This window comes from Pseudonaja textilis, chromosome 1 (assembly GCF_049901715.1).
Source record: "Pseudonaja textilis isolate UNSWEBS1 chromosome 1, rPseTex1.2, whole genome shotgun sequence".
In the NCBI taxonomy this organism is placed as follows: Eukaryota; Metazoa; Chordata; class Lepidosauria; order Squamata; family Elapidae; genus Pseudonaja; species Pseudonaja textilis.
The window spans coordinates 229,622,006-229,642,346 of NC_141990.1; the positions used below are offsets into that span (position 1 = coordinate 229,622,006).

The 20,341-nt window shown below is 34.1% G+C and overlaps 1 protein-coding gene across 1 annotated transcript in view; it reads left to right on the plus strand.

The window, feature by feature from the left end:
• The window catches only part of PTDSS2 (phosphatidylserine synthase 2), a 37,175-nt gene extending 22,056 nt beyond the window's left edge, over positions 1-15,119 (plus strand). The window contains exons 6-12 of the mRNA XM_026706690.2: positions 817-867; positions 4,387-4,500; positions 5,774-5,892; positions 6,351-6,465; positions 8,179-8,324; positions 12,025-12,210; positions 13,126-15,119. Of these exons, the coding sequence (XP_026562475.1) occupies positions 817-867; positions 4,387-4,500; positions 5,774-5,892; positions 6,351-6,465; positions 8,179-8,324; positions 12,025-12,210; positions 13,126-13,270 (876 nt within the window). The 3' untranslated portion in view covers positions 13,271-15,119. The remainder of the gene's footprint in view (positions 1-816; positions 868-4,386; positions 4,501-5,773; positions 5,893-6,350; positions 6,466-8,178; positions 8,325-12,024; positions 12,211-13,125) is intronic.
• Positions 15,120-20,341: the final 5,222 nt, after the last annotated feature.

Here is a 20,341-nt window from a genome sequence, read left to right on the forward strand (position 1 = left end):
GTCCTTTTTTTCTTAACTAACCAAATGCAGAACAAAGGTAAAGATGTTTTCTAATTTTATACATTTATGTATAAATTATGTTATATTAAATGTGGATTTTTTCGTAATGCAAAATGTATGCATGTTCCTGTAACTATCTTCTAATCTCTCCATTCCTCCATAATTGTATCTTAAGAGTTGACTTAAATTATGTAATTACTTCCACACTTGTAAAGTAAATTAAAGGAAATCTATATCTATTATCTACTGTTGAAAATCCATCTTTGTAAACTACAGTGTGTTGGCTGCTGAATCTATAAAAATGTAATATTTTAGTAAAGCTTTTCCTTTTTATGGAATAAAAAGCTGATCCAAAACATTGATTGCTCAGTTTTAAAGAACAGATTGGGACCCATGCTGTATTTCTAGATTCGTGGCTCAAAGGTACAAAGGTTCATTTTTTGAAAGTTAAGACAATCATGTTTGCCTGAGGTTTTCTGTATACACAACAGAGAATTTAAAATCTCAAGAACATTACATAGTCAGCTATTGTATTATCTAAGATAATACAATTACAAATACACCCATTTTTCATCTTCTGGATAGTTTATAAAAATTGAAAAAGGAACATTAATCTATTAGAAAAAAATTTACATTAGATGTGAGATGTAAAAAAATTTTTTTAACCATTTAACAAATACTTTGAAAACATTGCGAAGATGTTTCATGTTGCATATGGAAATACAGTATATGCTTCAGTCATCATTGTCATCATTTATGTTGATTCCTTTTATTACATAGAAAATAACTAATCTGTATAATCTACATGAATTACAGGATAAACTAGATGGATTTGTTCCTGCTCATTTCCTTGGTTGGTACTTAAAGGTGAGAATTAGCCCTTTCCTTGCTTAATTTCTTACTATAGTTCTGAGGTCCCATTGGTTGTCAGTACTACAAGTGTTTCTTATTCTTTATTATTATCGCTGGTCATCTAAATTATTTTTTAAATAAATTTCTGACAGTAAAATTCTGTTTTACTGTTGAATATCTTTAAATCTTAATCAATTAAGGTATTAAGATATTTTAATACAAGACTTAAAACAGCTAGCTATGTTAAGATTAAACTAATGGACACATAAATGTGTCACTATTTCCCTCTTAATATACAAAGTATATTAAACAGAGAAATGAAGCAGTCCTGCTTTATAATTATTGCTGAGAAGTTGATTATGTTTTCATAGCTAAGAAACAATCTTTTATCTTCATAATTATTCAAATTTATTTTAAGCCTTAAACTTCTAGTCATCATTGACTATAACTTTGTAATACATCTATGAAGGCTACTCTTTTTGCTATCATAATAACAAAGCTGACCTCCTCTATATTGTGATGGTGCACGCTGACAGAAAACCAGTTCAGGTATACAGGTAGTTCTTTACTTACTACCATTCATTTAGTGACTCTTTGAAGTTACAATGGCACTGAAAATGTGACTTATGACTGGTTTTCACACTTAACCATCATTGCAAGCATCCCCATGGTCACATGTTCAAAAATTGGGCTCTTGGCAGCTGTCATGTATTTATGACAGATCCACTGTCCTAGGGTCATGTGATCACTGTTTGAGACCTTCAGAGCCAGCTTCTTTTTTAAAAATAAATTTTATTGATTTTACAATTAAAACAAACCAACAACACATACATAAATGAAAGAGAGAAAAAGAAGGGAGAAGAAAATAGAAAGAAAAAAAAGAAAACAATTAAAAACATTCTCATCTTCAACAGTTTGTAAGACATCTTTTTTACCCTTATTTTATGCCATATACACACACCTAATCCTTACATATATCTGTGTATCACTACTATGGATTTATCCTATCCTCTTTTGCCTTTTAGTGTGAAGTCTATCTTTGGTCTATCCATTTGTACCAGCAGTTCCAGCTGTTGTAGTATATTGAAGTGTCTTTATTTTTTAATGCCAAAGTTAATTTGTCCATTTCTGCACAACTTGCAATTTTTTGAATGATCATCTCCTCTGATGGAACATGAGGCTGCTTCCAACATTGTGCAAAAGCCAATCTGGCCGCTGTCAAAATGTGTATTATTATATATTTCATTTTTTGATATTTGTTTATCAAAGATCCCTAACAGAAAGGACTCGGGTTTGAATTCGATCTGTTCTCTTGTCATTTCTTCCAGCCAATTTCTAATTTTCTGCCAATATTTTTGAGCTTCTGTACAGGACCACCACATATGGAAAAAAGTTCCCTTTTTTTTTTGCATTTCCAGCAATTCGGACTCATATTGGGGTGCATCTTCGCTAACTTGAAGGAGGAAGGTGCCATCTATAAAACATTTTGTAGGCGTTTTCTTTGTATGCTACTGATTTTGTAATTTTATTATTTCTACCCCAGACCTTTTCCCGTTCTGTTATGGTGATGCTACGTCCTATATTCCTACTCCAGGCTATCATGTTCCCTTTTACAATTTCTTCTTCTAATTCTACTTCTAATAAATAATTATAAAATTTTGTTATATTTTTTTTGCCTGATCCTAATAAAATTTTATCTAATTGCTGGAGTTTATTGTTAATTCCAAATTCTTTCTTGTCCTGTTTATATCTACTTTGAATTTGAAGATATGCCCACTGATCAATTTTTAGTCCCCGCTCTTGAAGTTCTTGCTGCGATTTCAAATTTCCTTGTGTATCCAATAGGTCCTTATATTTAATCATTTTAGTGGTATCCAGATTATTTGGGTGAATTATAGGCCGATTTCACTGTTAAATACCAATTTCAAAATATTCACTTCTATTATAGCAGAGCCAGCTTCTAACAAGCAAAGTTAATAGGAAGAGCCAGATTTGCTTAATAACCAAATGATTCACTTAACAACTGCCATGATTCACTTAACAGCTGTGGCAAGAAAGGTTATAAAATGGGACAAAACTCACTTAACTATTTTGCTTAGCAACAAACATTTTGGGCTCAATTGTGTTCATAATTCAAGGACTACCTATATGTGTCTAGCTGTCAGTTCAATTGTGTACATTCCTGTGGAGATGAATTTTAAGAACACTATTATACCTTCTTTCACTGCCTTAACTTTTAAAGATAGTGATTACACATACGATAAATACTGAGAAAGTAACCTTTGTTCTGCTTTACAATTGGAATTGATATTACCTGAGGCCAATTTTAAAGTCATAATTCTTCCCATGGGTTTTCTAGAATGTAATTGAAATACATCATTTTGATAGATACTTGAAGCAAACATTTTTCACCTTTAGTTAGCTAATAATTTCAGGCATTTATGAAGTTGGAAAATGTATATGGAATGTTAGTTTGAGAATGTTGGCACAAGAAGACAATTTTCTACTTTTAAGCTAACATTTTATGCTACTATTTGAAAGTACTACGTTGTAGTGTGTATTCTGCAGTAAAAATTTACATATTCCTATTGCCCTATATTCTGCTTGTCAATAATTGTCATCAGAAATTATATCTTAAGTATTTAATTTCAGCATCATTCTGGAAAGTTCTTGTTTAGTAATAACTCTGCATGAGTAAAGTTCAAAGGTTATGTTCAGCATGCATATAATTTGTGTACAGATGTCCACAGTTCATTGATTTGAATGCTTGCATAATTCTGTTTTTCCCAATATCAAATATCATTCCTTCACCTAAAGTATCATTTATCAGAATACAAGAAACTTTATATTACATCCTCATTATTCCAACTCCTTCATTATTAAATTGCTTTTGGTATTAGAAATGCTACTGTTGTTGTACTGTCGTAACATACTATTTTATTGGACTGGTATAACAGTCAGCTCTTTGGAAAATTTGCACTTCTACCTAAATCATTAAGAATAAATGCAATCCAAGTAGAAAGTATTCATTGACAAAGATTTACATAAGTAGAGATGGAAGAAAGTAATCAGACAGTTCAGAAAAATATACACTTCCGAGGAGTACTGGCGTTCTATCTACAATATATTATAAACAAAGCTGGAGAAAAAAATAATTTGATTCACATTTTTAACACCAACTTTCTTAATTTATGTTTTTTTCACTTAATACATGAATAGAATACTATTATCCTTTGAACTTTGCAATCAAACCTGTGCATATAAAATGCAAATAATTAGGGAACATAGCATTCAAGAAACATTGGCAAGTAAATTGCTTAGTAAGTAATGATACGTTGCATTGCACATGAGAATGAATATTGATGTTTATTTTAAAATATCATAAATTAGTGCAGATATATAATGCTTGAAAACAGTGGTAAGCATTTACCACTCCTATTCACAAGTTAAATGTCAGAATTTTTTTCTTCAGTATTAAATAATGCAAATTTCGACTGATCTGTAAATAACTTTCTTCTTTCATAATTTGCTTAGACACTAATGATTCGGGATTGGTGGATGTGCATGATTATCAGTGTAATGTTTGAGTTTCTGGAGTACAGTCTAGAACATCAGCTTCCAAATTTCAGTGAATGTTGGTGGGATCATGTAAGTATTAAGTACTTTCTTTAAAAAATTATTTACTTTCTTTTTAAAAATTATTTCATATAGTGATGCAAATTCATTTTTCAAAAAGTCATTTCACAGGGTTTAGTTACTAATTAAATATGAGTAACTTTGGCAAGAGTAATTTTTATAGACTCTTTTTCTAGAGATCATCTAGCATTGAACTCTGATGTCCTCGGATTCATGAAAATGATCAGCAGTTTCTTTTATTTATAATGTTATATTAAATACAGATACACATGAACCTGAGAGCCAGTTTGGGTAGTCCTGAACTTAAGATCACAAGTGGGACCATAATTTCAGTCACATCTATGTCATCACATAACCAAATCTGATTTGATAACTGTTTTTTTTTAAATGGTGATTAAGTTAATCACCATGCTTGTTAAAAAATTATCTGGTCATGAAATAAATCATGCAATTGTTAAGTGAATCCAGTTTCCCCCATTGATTTTGCTTGTTGGAAACCAGCTGGGAAGGTTTGTAAATCATGATAACCTGACCATATAGGTGATGCAATGGTTGTAATTTCAAGGACCAGTCATAAATCACCTTTTTTGAGCACTGTTGTAATTTTGAACTATCATTAAACAAATGATTATAAGATCATAGGACTACTGTAGTGGTTATGGCATCTGTGAGTTCTAGTCCCTCCTTAGGCACAAAACCATTTGGAGATCTTGTGCTAGTCATAGAGTGAGAGGGAGGGAGGAAAGATTAGTAATAATGACATTTATAAATAAAAGTTTTATTTTCATTAAATGATGCATTCTGAACTGAACAAAAAATCAGGAAAGAATCAAAAGATGAAGTGAAATGTGCAAGTCTAGGGAGAGAACAAATTATATGTTTTGATAAAAAGAAATATCAGAAAAAAGTATCAGACTAACCCAAATTTGACAACTAAAATTTGAGGATATATATCTAAGCTGGTTAATATAGACAATAACAAACTGAATAATGGATGGAAAACTGAAAAATGAGTAGGATAGAATTATTTTTATCATTTTCTGTTGAGAAGATAACATGATAATTCTGTAGAAATCATTTTATGGGCTTAGAAGCTATCTGCTTTGCCAAAATATTGGTTATATATAATTGCTATTTTAAAGTACTATTTAGTATTTTATAAGGGCAGTGTGTTTGTGTGTGTGTGTGTTATGCATATTATGTGTAGAAATTGCAGTACCATTATTGCTATAGTCACAAGTTATGTAGACATTGTGATGAATCATTAAATCATTATTATTTGTAGTGGATTATGGATGTAATCTTATGCAACGGACTTGGCATTTACTGTGGAATGAAGACACTGGGGTGGCTTTCTTTGAAAACATATAAATGGCAAGGACTTTGGAATATTCCCACATATAAGTATGTTCAGTTACAAATTTTTATACTTAAAGCAGAAAAATGCAAATCTAATAACTTTATCACCTTTATACTAATGAATCCTAAACTAAGATTGAATAGTTTTAATCTGGGATAAATAAATAATTATAAGTTTCATAAATATTATGAAATGGTATGTTTGTGAAATAAATTAAATAATATGTTAATGATGGATTATTACCATTTATACAAATTTCTTTTTAGGTAGAAATGTTGAACATAGTTGTATAAAGTATTATTTTATGTTTTAAATTACAAAAATACTTCTATATATTCCCAAACCTTTTTGTTTTGTTTTGTTTTTGATTTTAGTTTCTGCATTACTTCTGAGTTTCTGAGTTTATGCTATTTTAACATTTTCAGTGTTTTTGTTCATCACATTTTATTTAATAGGAAGTTTTTAAAAAATTAACATGAGATATTTTTAATTTCCCCTCCAGAGGTAAAATGAAGAGAATTGCCTTTCAATTCACACCATACAGTTGGGTTAAATTTGAGTGGAAGCCAGCATCCAGCCTTCGCAGATGGCTAGCAGTGTGTGGTATTATTTTTATTGTAAGGCTAATTTCTTTCAATGAACTAATATAAGTATTTCAAATAGTTTTTTATTTTTTAAAATACTGTAAAAAGATTTCTTGCTTTTCCCCCCAGACTCCCTAAGTTTGACATAATACAAATACAGTTTATCTCCCAGAATTCCTGCTTTCGTGCTAAGAGCAAAATAAAGAAAAGGAAGGAAGAGGCCACGATGGTCCCATTTAATTTAGAAGACTATATAAATGCTAAATGATATATAAATTGTATAGGCTAAGGGATGAATTTTCACATACAAGAAACATTTTATTTCAGTATTTATTATACTGTAAGTCAGGGGTGGGATTCAAAAATCCCAGCAACCGGTTCTCTGCCTGGTTGCTGGATGGGTGTGGGTATGGCCTACCGGAACTTCCAGGAGGCTCGTTTTTCGCCTTCCCCAGACTCTGGAAGCTTTCCTTGAGTCTCTGGGAGGGTGAAAATGGCCACCCTCGGGCTCTGCAGGCCCTCGAGAAGCAGGAAACAGGCCTGTTTCCGGACTTCCGGAACTTCCGGGAGGCCCATTTTTCGTCCTCCCAGAGCCTCCATGAGGATCCTGCACTTACCTGCATCCAAAATGGGCCACATGGAGACTCCTGGGAGGGGAGGGGCAGGGTGGGTGGGGCCAGCCAGTCAGTTCAATTACTGGTTCAGCGAACCAGATATAAATTTAACATCCAGTTTGCCCAAATCGATCCGAACAGGCTGAATACCACCCCTGACTTTAAGTAAATGATTTCCTGGTAATAAAGGCCACGGGAAGGAGAAACATGCACATAATTGGTAGAACTTAAATAGGACAACTGGTAGGGAAGAAAAGGTAATTATGATTCCATAATTAGAGACAAGAATGTGCTTGTGTTCTCTGTTTAATAAAATACAAACATTTATCTGGGAGAAAAGAAAGGAAGTAAAGAACATTTTTCCTGCATTTGTCATAATTAGTCACGCAGTGGCTCACATGGTAAGACGCTGGGCCTGCGCACCACTGAGGTTGGTGGCTCAATTTCCGTGAGCGAATAAACCACATAGGGACAAGAAAGGAGCCTCCCCTGATTGCCTACCAGCTTTCAGGCATCCCTCGGGTAAAGGTAACATTGCCCGAAAAAATTCCTTTCACAGAGGTAGCCAGCCACCTTGGTGATCCCTGGCTAACATGTGCCATAAGCTAAAAAAAAAAAAAAAGTCATCTTGAATATTGATCTATTGTTTGAGTACACTTGTTTAAAAGTTTGATTTTTTTGAATCTATGTGAAAGAAGTAGCCATCTTAAAATAGTATGATTAGGAGGTTAGAATCACTGTGAGGTTTTGAGTTTGTAACTTTGTACTGAATAATTACATTTTTTCTTAACAATTCATTTCCATAATTTTGAATACAGAATGTCAGTAGTTGCTGCACGGACAACCACATTCTCATTTAGACATTAAAATACCTGGTTATTTTATCAAATTTCCATTCTATACTAGATGAGAATAGGGAAATAGCAGCATCCAAGAAGATCTAGGTGATAATGATTAAAAATACAGCTTTATTTTTTAACATTGTTTTATGGAAACCCTACCTTGTTAACTTTAATAGTATTTCTTTGGCAAGACGTTTCATACATTCAAATTCATATACTTTGAAGAATTGTGACATATTTTAGGTTTGAATAACAGGAAATCTTCTAAGTCATTGAATGGTCTGTGTCAGTTTTTATTGGCAGAGTTGAACACATTTTACTTGAAATTTGTCCTGTGGATGCCTCCGGAACACTACTTGGTCCTGCTGCGACTTGTCTTTTATGTGAATGTGGGAGGAGTAGCCATGAGAGAGATCTATGATTTCATGGACGATCCGTAAGTTATTTCTTTTATTTAAACCCAGTTGCTTTGTTTTTAGAACTGGGGGTGTTTCCTGCAAATTGTTGAGAAACATTGTTCACCAACATAAAGAATGAATACATCTGTTATTTCAAGGAAAATATACCATATTTTTTGCAGGCCTCAGACATATAATGCTTGACAAACTAACATTTCTGCTCTACTACGTTACTTTGCTGCATGCCATTTTCAAATGTATAACAGTGCACAATAGTTTGAATGAGGAGGCTTATGATTCAGACTAATTGGAATGCAATTAGTTTTTGCATAGGAAAATTTCAGAGAATGTTTTAAAAGCAATGTCTTAGCCTGTGGGTGTTGTTAAACCTGGATTTACCTTAGAGGTACTCTAGGTTTTCTGACATTATAAATGCACTTTACAGTATTCAAATTTTGCAGCAGTATGGCCTCACTGAGCAATGCATGAAGTAAACACCTGCCTGCTTATTGTTTGTTATTTCTGTTATCAAATGCTAGAACACAGATCCATCTAATTGATTTTTGTTTTGTTGTAATTTTGTTTTAAGTTTAGTGATAATGAAGCAAACTGGTTAACCCCACAACTTTTCAGCATACTGTTTTATCTCTGAGGATCAGATAAATATTTGTGCTTAGGATCTAGGATTCCAATGTTTTATGAAGATCACTTGTTGGTCTTTGATTCCCAGAGCAGGGAAGAATGGCTAAAGATGATTACTTTAGTTGGATTTCAGGATATTGAGCAATGACATTCAGACCTTTCCCTGACCCCTCATTTTGAACCTACTGATACGGAATATACTTTCTGCTTCAGAGAAAAGGTTTCACTTCTCTCAGTATTCTGGGCCATTTTTCAGTCCTTGTGTTTGAGTTGAAAAAGAATATATCTTTGATTCTTTTGCCCTCTGTTCAACCACATGGCATAACATTGGAAAAAGGAAGTTTTATCAGTCACCAACGCCTCATTACCAATTCACTGTATTCTGTGCCAATAGAAGAAATGGAATCAAAGGAAAAGATCCCAAAAAATGAAGCCACATGTAGCAATTTCCTACCTTTCTTAACTTTTATTATGGAGAAAGTGACTACTGTTAGTATTTCCCAATTCCGCTAAAGTTTCAATTTCTGCACAAACATAAGAATCTCCTCAGTCCTACACTTCTTAGTAGGAGGAAGTTAAAAGCAAACTGTCTACAGAACTATTCCTTTATAAAATATGCATAAAGACATATTTCTGTTTCTGAGTATTTTCAAAGATTAATGAAGATTTTCCCCCCTTCTATTCTAGCACACCATTCTGTTAGGCAGCTAACAGATTTATGTAACTTCTATAAAATAAAAGACTACTTTCAGATGCTAAATTGCTCATTGAACGCTCTTCAAATTTTCAGACATTCAGATAGAGAGTTTTCAATTCTTACATTTGTCACCCCTCGTAACAAGGCTTCTTTAGACATTGCCTTGAAAAAGAATCCAAACTCGTCAGCATTAAAAATGTTGTCATCTTTACTGCCGGATCAAAGTAAAAGACTGTATTCTTTGACATTCTTCTCGAAAAAAATTCATTGTTACCAATTCTGCATTTCACTTATGTTGCCCTTGGTGCAGATTGGACTCAACCAGTCAAGTTATAGAGAGTAAATTAATACTGTGTGTAAAGCTCCAAGTGGTCAAAAAACAACTTACAGGGGTGGTCAATATAGAGAAGTTGGCTTTCTATTGTGTACATATAGTGTGTGTCCGGTCTATGAAAAGTAGGTTAGTGGTCAGGGTAGGGAGGTGGTCAACTCTGGAGGTTTTACTGTATTTGGTTTGGTGATACCGAATACAAGGTTATAGTTGGAGAGGTGTAACAATCCAGTTTAGCAGGATTCTTTGCGCTAGGAAATAGATTTAAAAGCTATAGGATATTCCTTGCTGTAGCAGTTGCTATTGTTTCCAGCATTCCCTCATGTAGATTTTTCCAGGGTGTTGGTTTAAAGCAGCAGAAATTAGATACGGTATGGAAAAACTACTAGGTACTAGATTTAAAAACAGGCACTGAACATTTTAAGAATTTTGTTAGAGATGTCACTTCAGAATTCAGTCATAGTGTCATAAGTCTGCTTTGTAGGTATATTAAAATGATCTGCCAAAATTCTTTATTTATAATTAACTATGCAAAATTGCTATACTTTCTCTTCTTTATTAAAAATAAATAAATTATTAATGTAATAATATTACAGTGAACACAGTGGTACCTTCATACTAAACAACTTTGGAACTCATCAAATTTGGTACTCAACCCATTTTGACATGAAAAGTCTGTCTGAAAAGCAGTTGTTTCTGAAGCCATGCTTCCTGGGTATGCTACTCAACACACAGTCTAGAACTTGTTAGTGTCGGCTCCCTTGTGACACACTACATTATTCTTTAACACATCATTTGTTTGGTACTCATTGCACTTCCTGGAACCTATTAATGATGAGTATTTATGTACCATTGTGTAGTACTGTTCAAGAGGGAGCGTCTGTGGAACCTGGCTGTTCTTAAATCCTCACCTACTCTATGCCTTGCCTTGCCCTTCCTTCCTTCCTTCCTTCCTTCCTTCCTTCCTTCCTTCCTTCCTTCCTTTTTCTCCCATTAATCATGCCTTTCTATTCAAAGTTCTGAGCATCTTCCCAGCCTCCCGATCTTTAAGCTGCTGCACCAGCATACTGTCCACTCAGCTAATAGATCTCCCCTCCCTGATTCCTTCCTTCACCAACATCCCTGGTATAAAGTATGCACTAATCTGCTCAATCTTCCTAGCATTGTCACTCTTTGTCCCAGAACTCAACCATGAAACCACACAGAAACATACAAATTTTGTAGAGCAGGGGTCTTCAACCCCCCCAGGCCGCGGCCCACTACCAGGCCATGGCCTCCTTGGAACCAGGCCACGCAAGTGGTGGGCGAAGACATGCACAACTCCACTTGCAGAAGCAGCGGATAATCGCGCTTGTGTGCAAAGCTCATTTGTGTGAGCAGTATGTGTGGCTGCTGCTTTGGCAATTGGAGCTGCATGTGGTCACGCACACTCCCCCACTCACAGGGAGCCATCTCCTCTCCCTCCCCCTGCCAGACCACCAAGCTGGAAATGTTGGAGACTGCTGTTGTAGAGGAAGCCATAACGGCTGTCCAGACATCTTGCCCAAGTAACAGTTTGTCTTGTTTGCTTGTTGTTTTGGAATGCTTTGGGGAATGAAATATCAAATGTCTATTGTAACTAAACCACTAGAACATGGCTGGTTAATATACCATATGTATATGAAATGTAGTTTTATCAATGTAGAAATTTGGGTTACCATGCTGATCAATATTTGTATGATAGACATTTGCTGTTATTTATGGGATAATGTTTTGTGGACTGTAATCCACTTCATCAAAACTTTTACAAGGATATAGACTATTCCCAAAGATCACCTAGTTCAGCCTCTGATTTTGGGGCACACAAGAACCTGTCCAAAAAGCAGTTGCTTCTGAAGCCATGCTTCCTGAGTATGGTATAGAGAAGCATCTCAAGATAACATTTTTATAATAATCGATATTAACTGGAGTAATTCAATTTAACCAGCAAATTTTCAAGATAATACATGTTCTGGATTTGCCTTGTGAGTAATATTTTGGGTACAGATGGGTCTTGTACCTACATGCTACTGCTTTTGTTTTATTGCAGGAAATTCCATAAGAAGTTGGGTCAGCAAGCTTGGCTGGTTGCTGCTATCACAGCTACAGAGTTCCTTATAGTGATAAAATACGACCCATACACTTTAACACTGTCACTCCCTTTCTACATTACTCAATGTTGGATCCTTGGAATCATGCTTGTGCTTGCGTGGACAGTTTGGCGCTTTTTCATTCAGTAAGCAAAATGTGATTCTTGACTGTCTAGCTAGGTTGTAATATTTAGGTTGTATGGGAATTTTAAAATACTATGATAAAAGTTATTAAACACATGAACAAACATCCATATTTTCAAGACAGCAAAGTTGGGAGACTCACTAATAGAAATTCTTGTTGATTGTCAGGTAACCCATCGATTAGAGACCTTTAACAAAGCCTTAATTATAACACTAATTGCCCTATAATTCTGAAAGAAGCATGCTGTCTGTTCCCATTAGATTATTTATTTATTTATTTATTTATTAAATGTATATTCCACCCATCTCATCAATAAGGCGATTCTAGATCAAAGGAAGAGGAGAAAGACTAATCCCCCAAATGAAATTTCTTACCTAAAAGATTTCTTGCTCTTTCTTATCAAAATAGAAAAATGGGACAGAAAGATATCCCATAGCATACCCTAGGACAGGTTGTGAGGTTCTGTTTGCAGAGTGTATGCCATCTGGCTAGGCCATCTTATGTTCCCCATCTCTGAGAAAGGAGGGCTGCAGGATAACTTGCTTTGGATTCAGTTTCAAGGTGCCAAATAAACATGTTTTGGGGATCATAATCCTTTTACTGGGATCATGTAGTGGCGCTGGATTCCAGGAAAAGATATAGTTGCTTAAAGGTATTCGCATTAATTCTTCCACATGCCCTGAAATACTTTTTGCAGATCAGCTCTGAAGTGCTGCCCATACATTTCTTCTTTGTGTTAAGTTTCCAAAGGGGCGGGGTGGGGTTGAGAGTGGATCATCTCCCAGTTGGTTTATTTGGAAGGCTGATTAAAACTTACAGCTCTTTTCCAATTGTTTTAGAGAAAGGAGTTACAGGGGTTTATTGCTTTTTTTAAAAAAAAGAAAAAGAAACATTTTTTCTTTTTTGTTTGTTTCAGTGACATCACCTTACGGTATAAAGAGATAAGAAGGCAAAAGCAAGAACATAAATTTGGAAAGGATAAGTATTTAAGCAATGGTGATGGACAATCTGTACTGGTAAATGAATACCTGAAGAATAAACTAAGAGAGAAAAAACTTTGATCCTGAGTAATCAATGAAGGGCTAAGAGGGTTGATTTTCTTGATTTGCAAGTTTAACCCTCCCTCATTTTGTAATTTTCAATGTTTTCTCATGTGTGAGAATCCTTTTGAAAAGATGCCACTTAATCTCTTTTGAGGGAAGTGTTTACAACTAACTGTAGAAGTAGTGCTCCTTCCACAGGGGAACCTCAAACCAAGTGTGGTAAATGTGGGTGCCACCTCACAAAGAGGAGGATTGGGGAGGCTTTAACTGATACAAAGGCAGCCTCCCCATTCTGGAAAACTGTTACCTTTTGGGTCATCATGAACATGTTTTATGAAATAAATGGGTGCACTGTGAAAAGCAGTTTGATGTTTTCTGCTGAAACTAGTTTAAGCTATAGTGATAATATTCATGTTCTTATGATTCATTTAACAATACAAAAAAGAGGGATGCAACTGAAATATGAGAACAAACTGCAAAATTTGCACAGTACACTACTGCAGCCAGCCTTTGAAAGTCCTGAATTAGCTGCCTGGATCTCAAAGCAAAGGTGCTTTACTTTGAACAACTGGCTAGTACATTACACTCTCAAATACCTCTTTGTCGACTGTCTCTTTAGGAAAGGCGTCTCTTTAGAAAGGATGCTGATTAGCCAAATAGTGAAAATGAAGGCAAAAGCAGGTAGAAATGTGTCCTAGTCTTAGTCATATGAATCAAAGTGAACCTTAGTTTTATTCTTCTGCAAATGAGAGACTTATTATTCTTGCCAGGACTGTGTTTGGGTGTTGCTCCTCTTTCAAATAAACCAAAATATATGACATGGATGTTCAGAATCATTTTTTTTTAAACTTCTACAATAGGTATGGGCCCAAGTGTCCTTTCAGATATTATCAAACAGTTCTCTACAGTCCAGCTACCATGGCTACCTGTGCTGGATGATGGGAGTTGCCCATCTCTGTTGTAGAAATTAAGGCAGGAAGATTTATGGGCAAGTGATACGGGCATAATCAGCCACTAAATGCTGATAGGAAGTATATTATCATCTCTCAAGTCTCTAGACCAAGAGCAGCAACTGTGTTGCTTGTCACATTCTCTCAAAATAATGTTTGTTTCATGAACATCCTGAATTGTTTTCATATTTTTAAAACAGCTAGGTCGATTTAACTTACAGGTAACTGATCTTTATCTTAACACCGTAATTGGATCTCAAATAATTAGACTTGGGGGAATTTATTTTGAAATGTTTTATTCTTTGGACATGCATATAAGCTAAAATGCTGTATTTCTACTTGCCTCTTCTCCCTGTACGATCTCAAAGTGCCGCTACTTAAAGCACAGTGCATAGATATTGGCTCCCTTTTATGATAATACTTGAACTGCAAAATAAGTCTGTCCTTGCCTTGTTTCCATGATACCACTAATATTCTCCTCTTAAACAAAGGACGCTTTCAGGAAAAGAAAAAAAATCCATATAAATGAATGTTGAAAAGCTCACCAGAAGCCACAGGTTGAAATTCTTCATTGAGTACCTAGTACATTTCAATTTAAGATTTACATAGTCTCTATCTGTTTTGTACTAGTAGATTCTACCCCTCTTTGTAATTTTGTATTGTAAAGTCTTTCATGTAATTCTGGTGGTAACAAGTGCAATGGGGAAAAACTTGAAAATAATTTTGTTTTGTTTATTTGTTGAGGAAGTAATTGTGTAAAAACTGAAGTATGTGAAAAATGCTACTTTTGTTTTCAAAATTGAAGTTGATTTACTCTCAAACCATTACTTTCATACTGATCTTTATGTTAATGCAAACAGTCTTAAAATTATAGTATGGCAAATTGAACAAATGTAATAAAAGAGTATTTGCTGGTATGCTTCTGAGTTACAAACTTTATTTGGGAAGGGAAGTGGCTCTCATGTCCCATGTGGATAGTTTTACATACATACATAACCATCAGGTCAGATTTGCATTGCTTTTTCTACTACCTCACCACCACCAATTCAGTCATTGTATTTGTTTTTTAAATGTCCCAGTTTTCTTTTTCAGAATCTCAATCTGTCTTATTTCCTGTTTAACACCAAACCACTTTTAAGCACTTTATTATTCTCATGCATACTTTTTATACACTGTATATCATACTATTATAGAAGGCTCTACTATATTCAACAACCAGCTGTCACTTCATATTTGTGCAAAGTATTCTATAATTCAAACCTATTTATTTTATTGTATGCGCTCCCTAAATACTCAAATCTGTGGTAAATGTTTCTTACATTCATACATTTCTCAATGATCTGCTAGAGAAGGGAATCTTCTATGCATATTCTTCCTGGACATAAGCTATACTATACTTATATAAAGCTATACTGCACTTACTAGATTTTTTGTATTTTGCCATTCTCTATTCATGTTGGGAGAACAATCTTTTTGTTAATACTTTTCCAAGTTGGATGTGTACTTTCTCTTCCTTTGTTCAACTTTTACTTCTTTTTGTTTCATGCCCATTATTTCCTGGGATCCATTCTTGAGGTTAGCTAATATAATCCACCCCACATTCACAATTTTTCATTACGCTTATAGCCTTCACTGATTCTCTCAGTCTTTAAACATAATCAGTCAATACTTTTCATTTTATTCTTTTTCATATACATAATATGCATATACTTATTTTTATTTTTCTCCTGAACACATATTCATTGCCATTCTTATTCATTTAGAATTTCTGAACAATCCAGTCACTTTTTATTTACTTTCTTGCCTTATTCCCACACATTCATTCAGGTCTTTCGACAAAATTAGATTATTCCCTTGAGTTGTTTTCATGCAGAATACTATACAGTTTCTCCCAAAATCCATATTGATTCTCCATTATCAGCTGAATAATATTATGCAGCTGCAACCAAGTATGACCCATTCTGCTAGAGAGGAATTCCCTGAGGATGGGCTCCAGCATAAGTCCAAAAGCTCACAAGACTAAACCTCTGGTCCTGTGACTGACCCAGATTGGATCCTGCAATTTATGACTTCCTACTTTCATGTAACCCGTGGCCTTGTAGATGAGGCCATACTTCCTGAACCTCTTAGCCTTTTCCTTCATACTTAATCCACTTCAGTTCACATGATGAAACCATCTTCATTCAGGACTGATACTTAGATTCATATTTTCTTTCATTTCTTAAATAATTCTCTCTATATTCATTCTCCTTACATTCTAGTTAAGTCTTCTATATACTATATACTCTACAGACCAATACATTGTGCCTAATACTGTCCATCTGTCCAAACAATGAAGGCTTTTACATAACACTTCTTAGTAAGATAGAGAAGATGTTGACTGAATTACCAACCACAGTTCTACCTATACTACATGCTACATTCCTACTATGGAATATGTTACTGGTGTGGGCAAAAATGTAATGGACTATTTGAGCACATTTTGGCCAGTATGCCTCAAGTGTAATTAGAGCCCAGCTTTTACCTCTAGAATCCTGTGTAAGCAAAGATCACTAATTTAGTTTACCAAGCATCCCACCAAGCCAGTAGAATTTGTAATAAACTATCCAAATAGATTTAGGTAGGCTCATAAACCTTTTGTAACTCTGCTCCCGCCCCCATGTGTATAGTTTTACTGTGATTGCCAAAAAGAAAATATTTCCATATTTATAAAATGTTAAGTATAGTTAAGTATGAGAGTAGAGGGAGGCAAAGGGTTGTAATGATGGTTCATCCATGGTTCCTCGGCCCCCTTCCCAGAGGTGCAACAGGGCAGAACCTGGAGTAAATCACACAAGTTGTTGTCAGTTATAACACTGTACATCACCTACTATGTTACCTCATTTTTTAAAATTCCATTGTTTACTTCTATTCTGCTTTCATTTTTTTTGTCTGTAATGTACCAAATACAGAAAAAGATGGAAGTAGGAAAATGGAATCAAATGAATGAAATTCTACTTTTACAACAAAGTTCATCTGAGATATTCAAATCACTTTGTTTTGGAGGAGTTATCTATACAACAAATGAAACATACTACTATAAAAAAGAAGAACACCAAATATCCATTAATAAAGTGTGGCTTCATTCTGAATGGACACACAAAACCACCTAAAATATTTAGGGACTGTATTCAAATTAAAATGATGTACCATACATGAGTGTTCAATATTTTACCTCTTTAGGAAATGTCCCTAAGTCAAAATATTTGCATATACAATTTTAGCATGGACTTTCATGCAAATGGATTTAATACATATTTAATTTCTAGATAAAATACCGGGAGCGAATAATGACACCCCCCCAAACATCGTCATGATCTTCTTTCACAGAATACATTATTGGAAACATGATTCAAAGTTATTCCAACAAAATAGGCAATAGTGCCTGCAATATTAATTTTGTTTGAAAAAAATGACATTTACAACAAAATTAACCAAAAAATAAAGAGGTCTGTTTCAAAGTTCCTTTTTTTTAATTGTATACTGGTTTCTAATAAACTTACAATTTTCATCTCATTCAATTCACAAACATGTTCACTTTACTAGATAATGGTATATTTTGGGTTAGGCACTTGGCCAAAGCAGCTCCCTCTAAATCAGTTAGGTACTTTTTCCAAAGAACTGGATTAAACCAGGTGCTGAATCCTATGGATCATGTGTATTCCTTGTGTAAAATTATCCAAATATATCTAATTTTCTATGGAAGTCAAGCCAATTATTTCTTGAACCAAAGTTCCTGACTCAAAAGTGTTGATTGGAAATCACTGGGCTAATTTATTCTTTAAAATACTTTTTTAAAGGGAAGTACCACTGGCTTTTCTGCAATGATGAAATAATAAGACTAACATATTTCAGTGAGATTTTACAGAGGAGTAATTCTAATTTCTGTTTGAGTCTGTGTTAGCAGCCTTCATATTCCCCCTAGAACAGGGGTGTCAAACTCACATTGTCACAGCGACATCATGTGACATATTACGACTTTCCCTCCCTTTGCTAAACTGGGCATGGACGTGGCCAGTGCATGACACATCTGGCCCATGGGTTTGACAGCCCTGCCCAAGAATAATATTTATTATTTATTTATTATTTTATTTTATTATTTATTATTAAGTACTTGCTTGATAGAATATCTTTTATTATTTATATCTCGCCTTTATTTATTTTTTACAAACAACTCAAGGCAGAGAACATAACTAATATTCCTTCCTCCTATTTTCCCAACAACCTTGAGAAGTATATTGAATTGAGAGAGTGATTGAGCTGGGTTTTATGGCTAAGGCAGGACTAGAACTCACAGTCTCCCAGTTTCTAATGTGGTGTCTTAAGCATCAAACCAAACTCCTTCTAATAATACTTGGGCATTACTAGATATTATATACTATATACTATGTGTGGGGGTGTGGGGGTACGCACACGCATGTGCACGGAGAGAGAGAATAGAGGATTACTAGCTGGAATATTAGTAATACTGGCATATAGATATATATACACATACGTGACATATATAGACATACATACATTTCCGTGTTCCTGCATTACTAATTTCATTCTTCAATTACTTCATTCTTGGCTTTTTTATAAGAAAAACTAAGTAAACTACATATGAAAAAGAACAGTGCTAGAAGGATGAAATGTTTTCTTACAGTACAAATCTATGACATATAAAAATCATAAATTATTAATAATACATTCTAAATTTCTTAACTGAAAAGAATGGCATATTGCTCAGTTGCTTATTTCTAAACCACATTAATACACTTTTCATATAGTCTAGTATATTAGGTAGATAATTCCTTTATACTACATTCATCAGACTTAACACCCAACCCAGAATTGTGGCCACTGTGGATATCCATGATCACTTGATACCGTACAGCTTTAGAGTGTCTACAATTTGACCTGGATGATCTGTTCCGGCAGTCAATGCTCTTGAGAGTTAAGGGTTGAATTGGAATTAGGTTGTCATGCCATATACCAGGGAATAGGTATCAAGAACATGAATGCAGCTGTCTTACTATTTAACTAATATTAATTATTGTAGAGTTTAATTTAGACACTTGAATCTGTTTGTAGAAAAAGAAAATCTGTTTGTAACCATAATCTTTATGGTTCAGAAATCATGAATGCATGCCAGATTGTTGTCAATATGAAACAATAAATTTCAATTCCTCACCTATCTAGTTTAAAGAAAAAAGAACTTCTGTGGATACGTGGAGGTAAATTCTTGTTTAGTATTTGCTCTTTGGAAAAGATTTCTTAAGAATTTCACAGAAGAGAGGAAGAGATATATACAGAAATATGCTCTTTCCGTTATAATTGATTTTAATTAAAATTTGATTTGGAAAAGCAGCTTTTCCTTCATAAATGTAAATTTCCAAATAGAAAAATGGAAAATAGTAAAAATTATGGCTCATTAGATAGCTTCCAATTCTCTCAAAACAAGACTTGTGTTATTGACATGTTTGCATCTGAGTAAACAGCACATTTGAAGACATACATTAAAATGAACAAATATTGCTGTTATTTCTTACACTATCCTATATTTTATGCCAGTACGATTAATATGGATTAAGAATCCATATTAAGTAGATCCCATTATAAATTAGAAAACTGAAGTGGAGATGATAATTTTATCAGTGTATCTTGGAAAACTCCTGGTTAAAGGCCATTTCTGCATCTAAGAAAATATTTTTCATTATGTTGCTGCAAATATTCCAAAATGTCCAACATATTTCTAAAATTGTCTTTTAACAGTCTTTTAGATTAAAAAACACACAAGAATAATTTCTTGTAAAATTATTTTCCATCTATTAGAATTGTTGTGAACAAATTTTGTGTTCCACCCAGAGTCCACTTTTGGTGAGATGGGCAACTATACAAATGTTATAAATAAACAACCTGTCATTATTCACATTGATACTGCCTATAGTTGCTTATTAAAGTCAAATCTTCTCTCTCCTTAAGCATTAATACTATTTTGGCTCTCTAACACTGTCATCTTTCTTCCCTGTAGGATATATTTCATTGTGTTTTGTAAGTTTATAAAAGTTCGTCCTCAAAACATTTTAAAGAAAAAACTGATAATCCATCTGATTCAGGT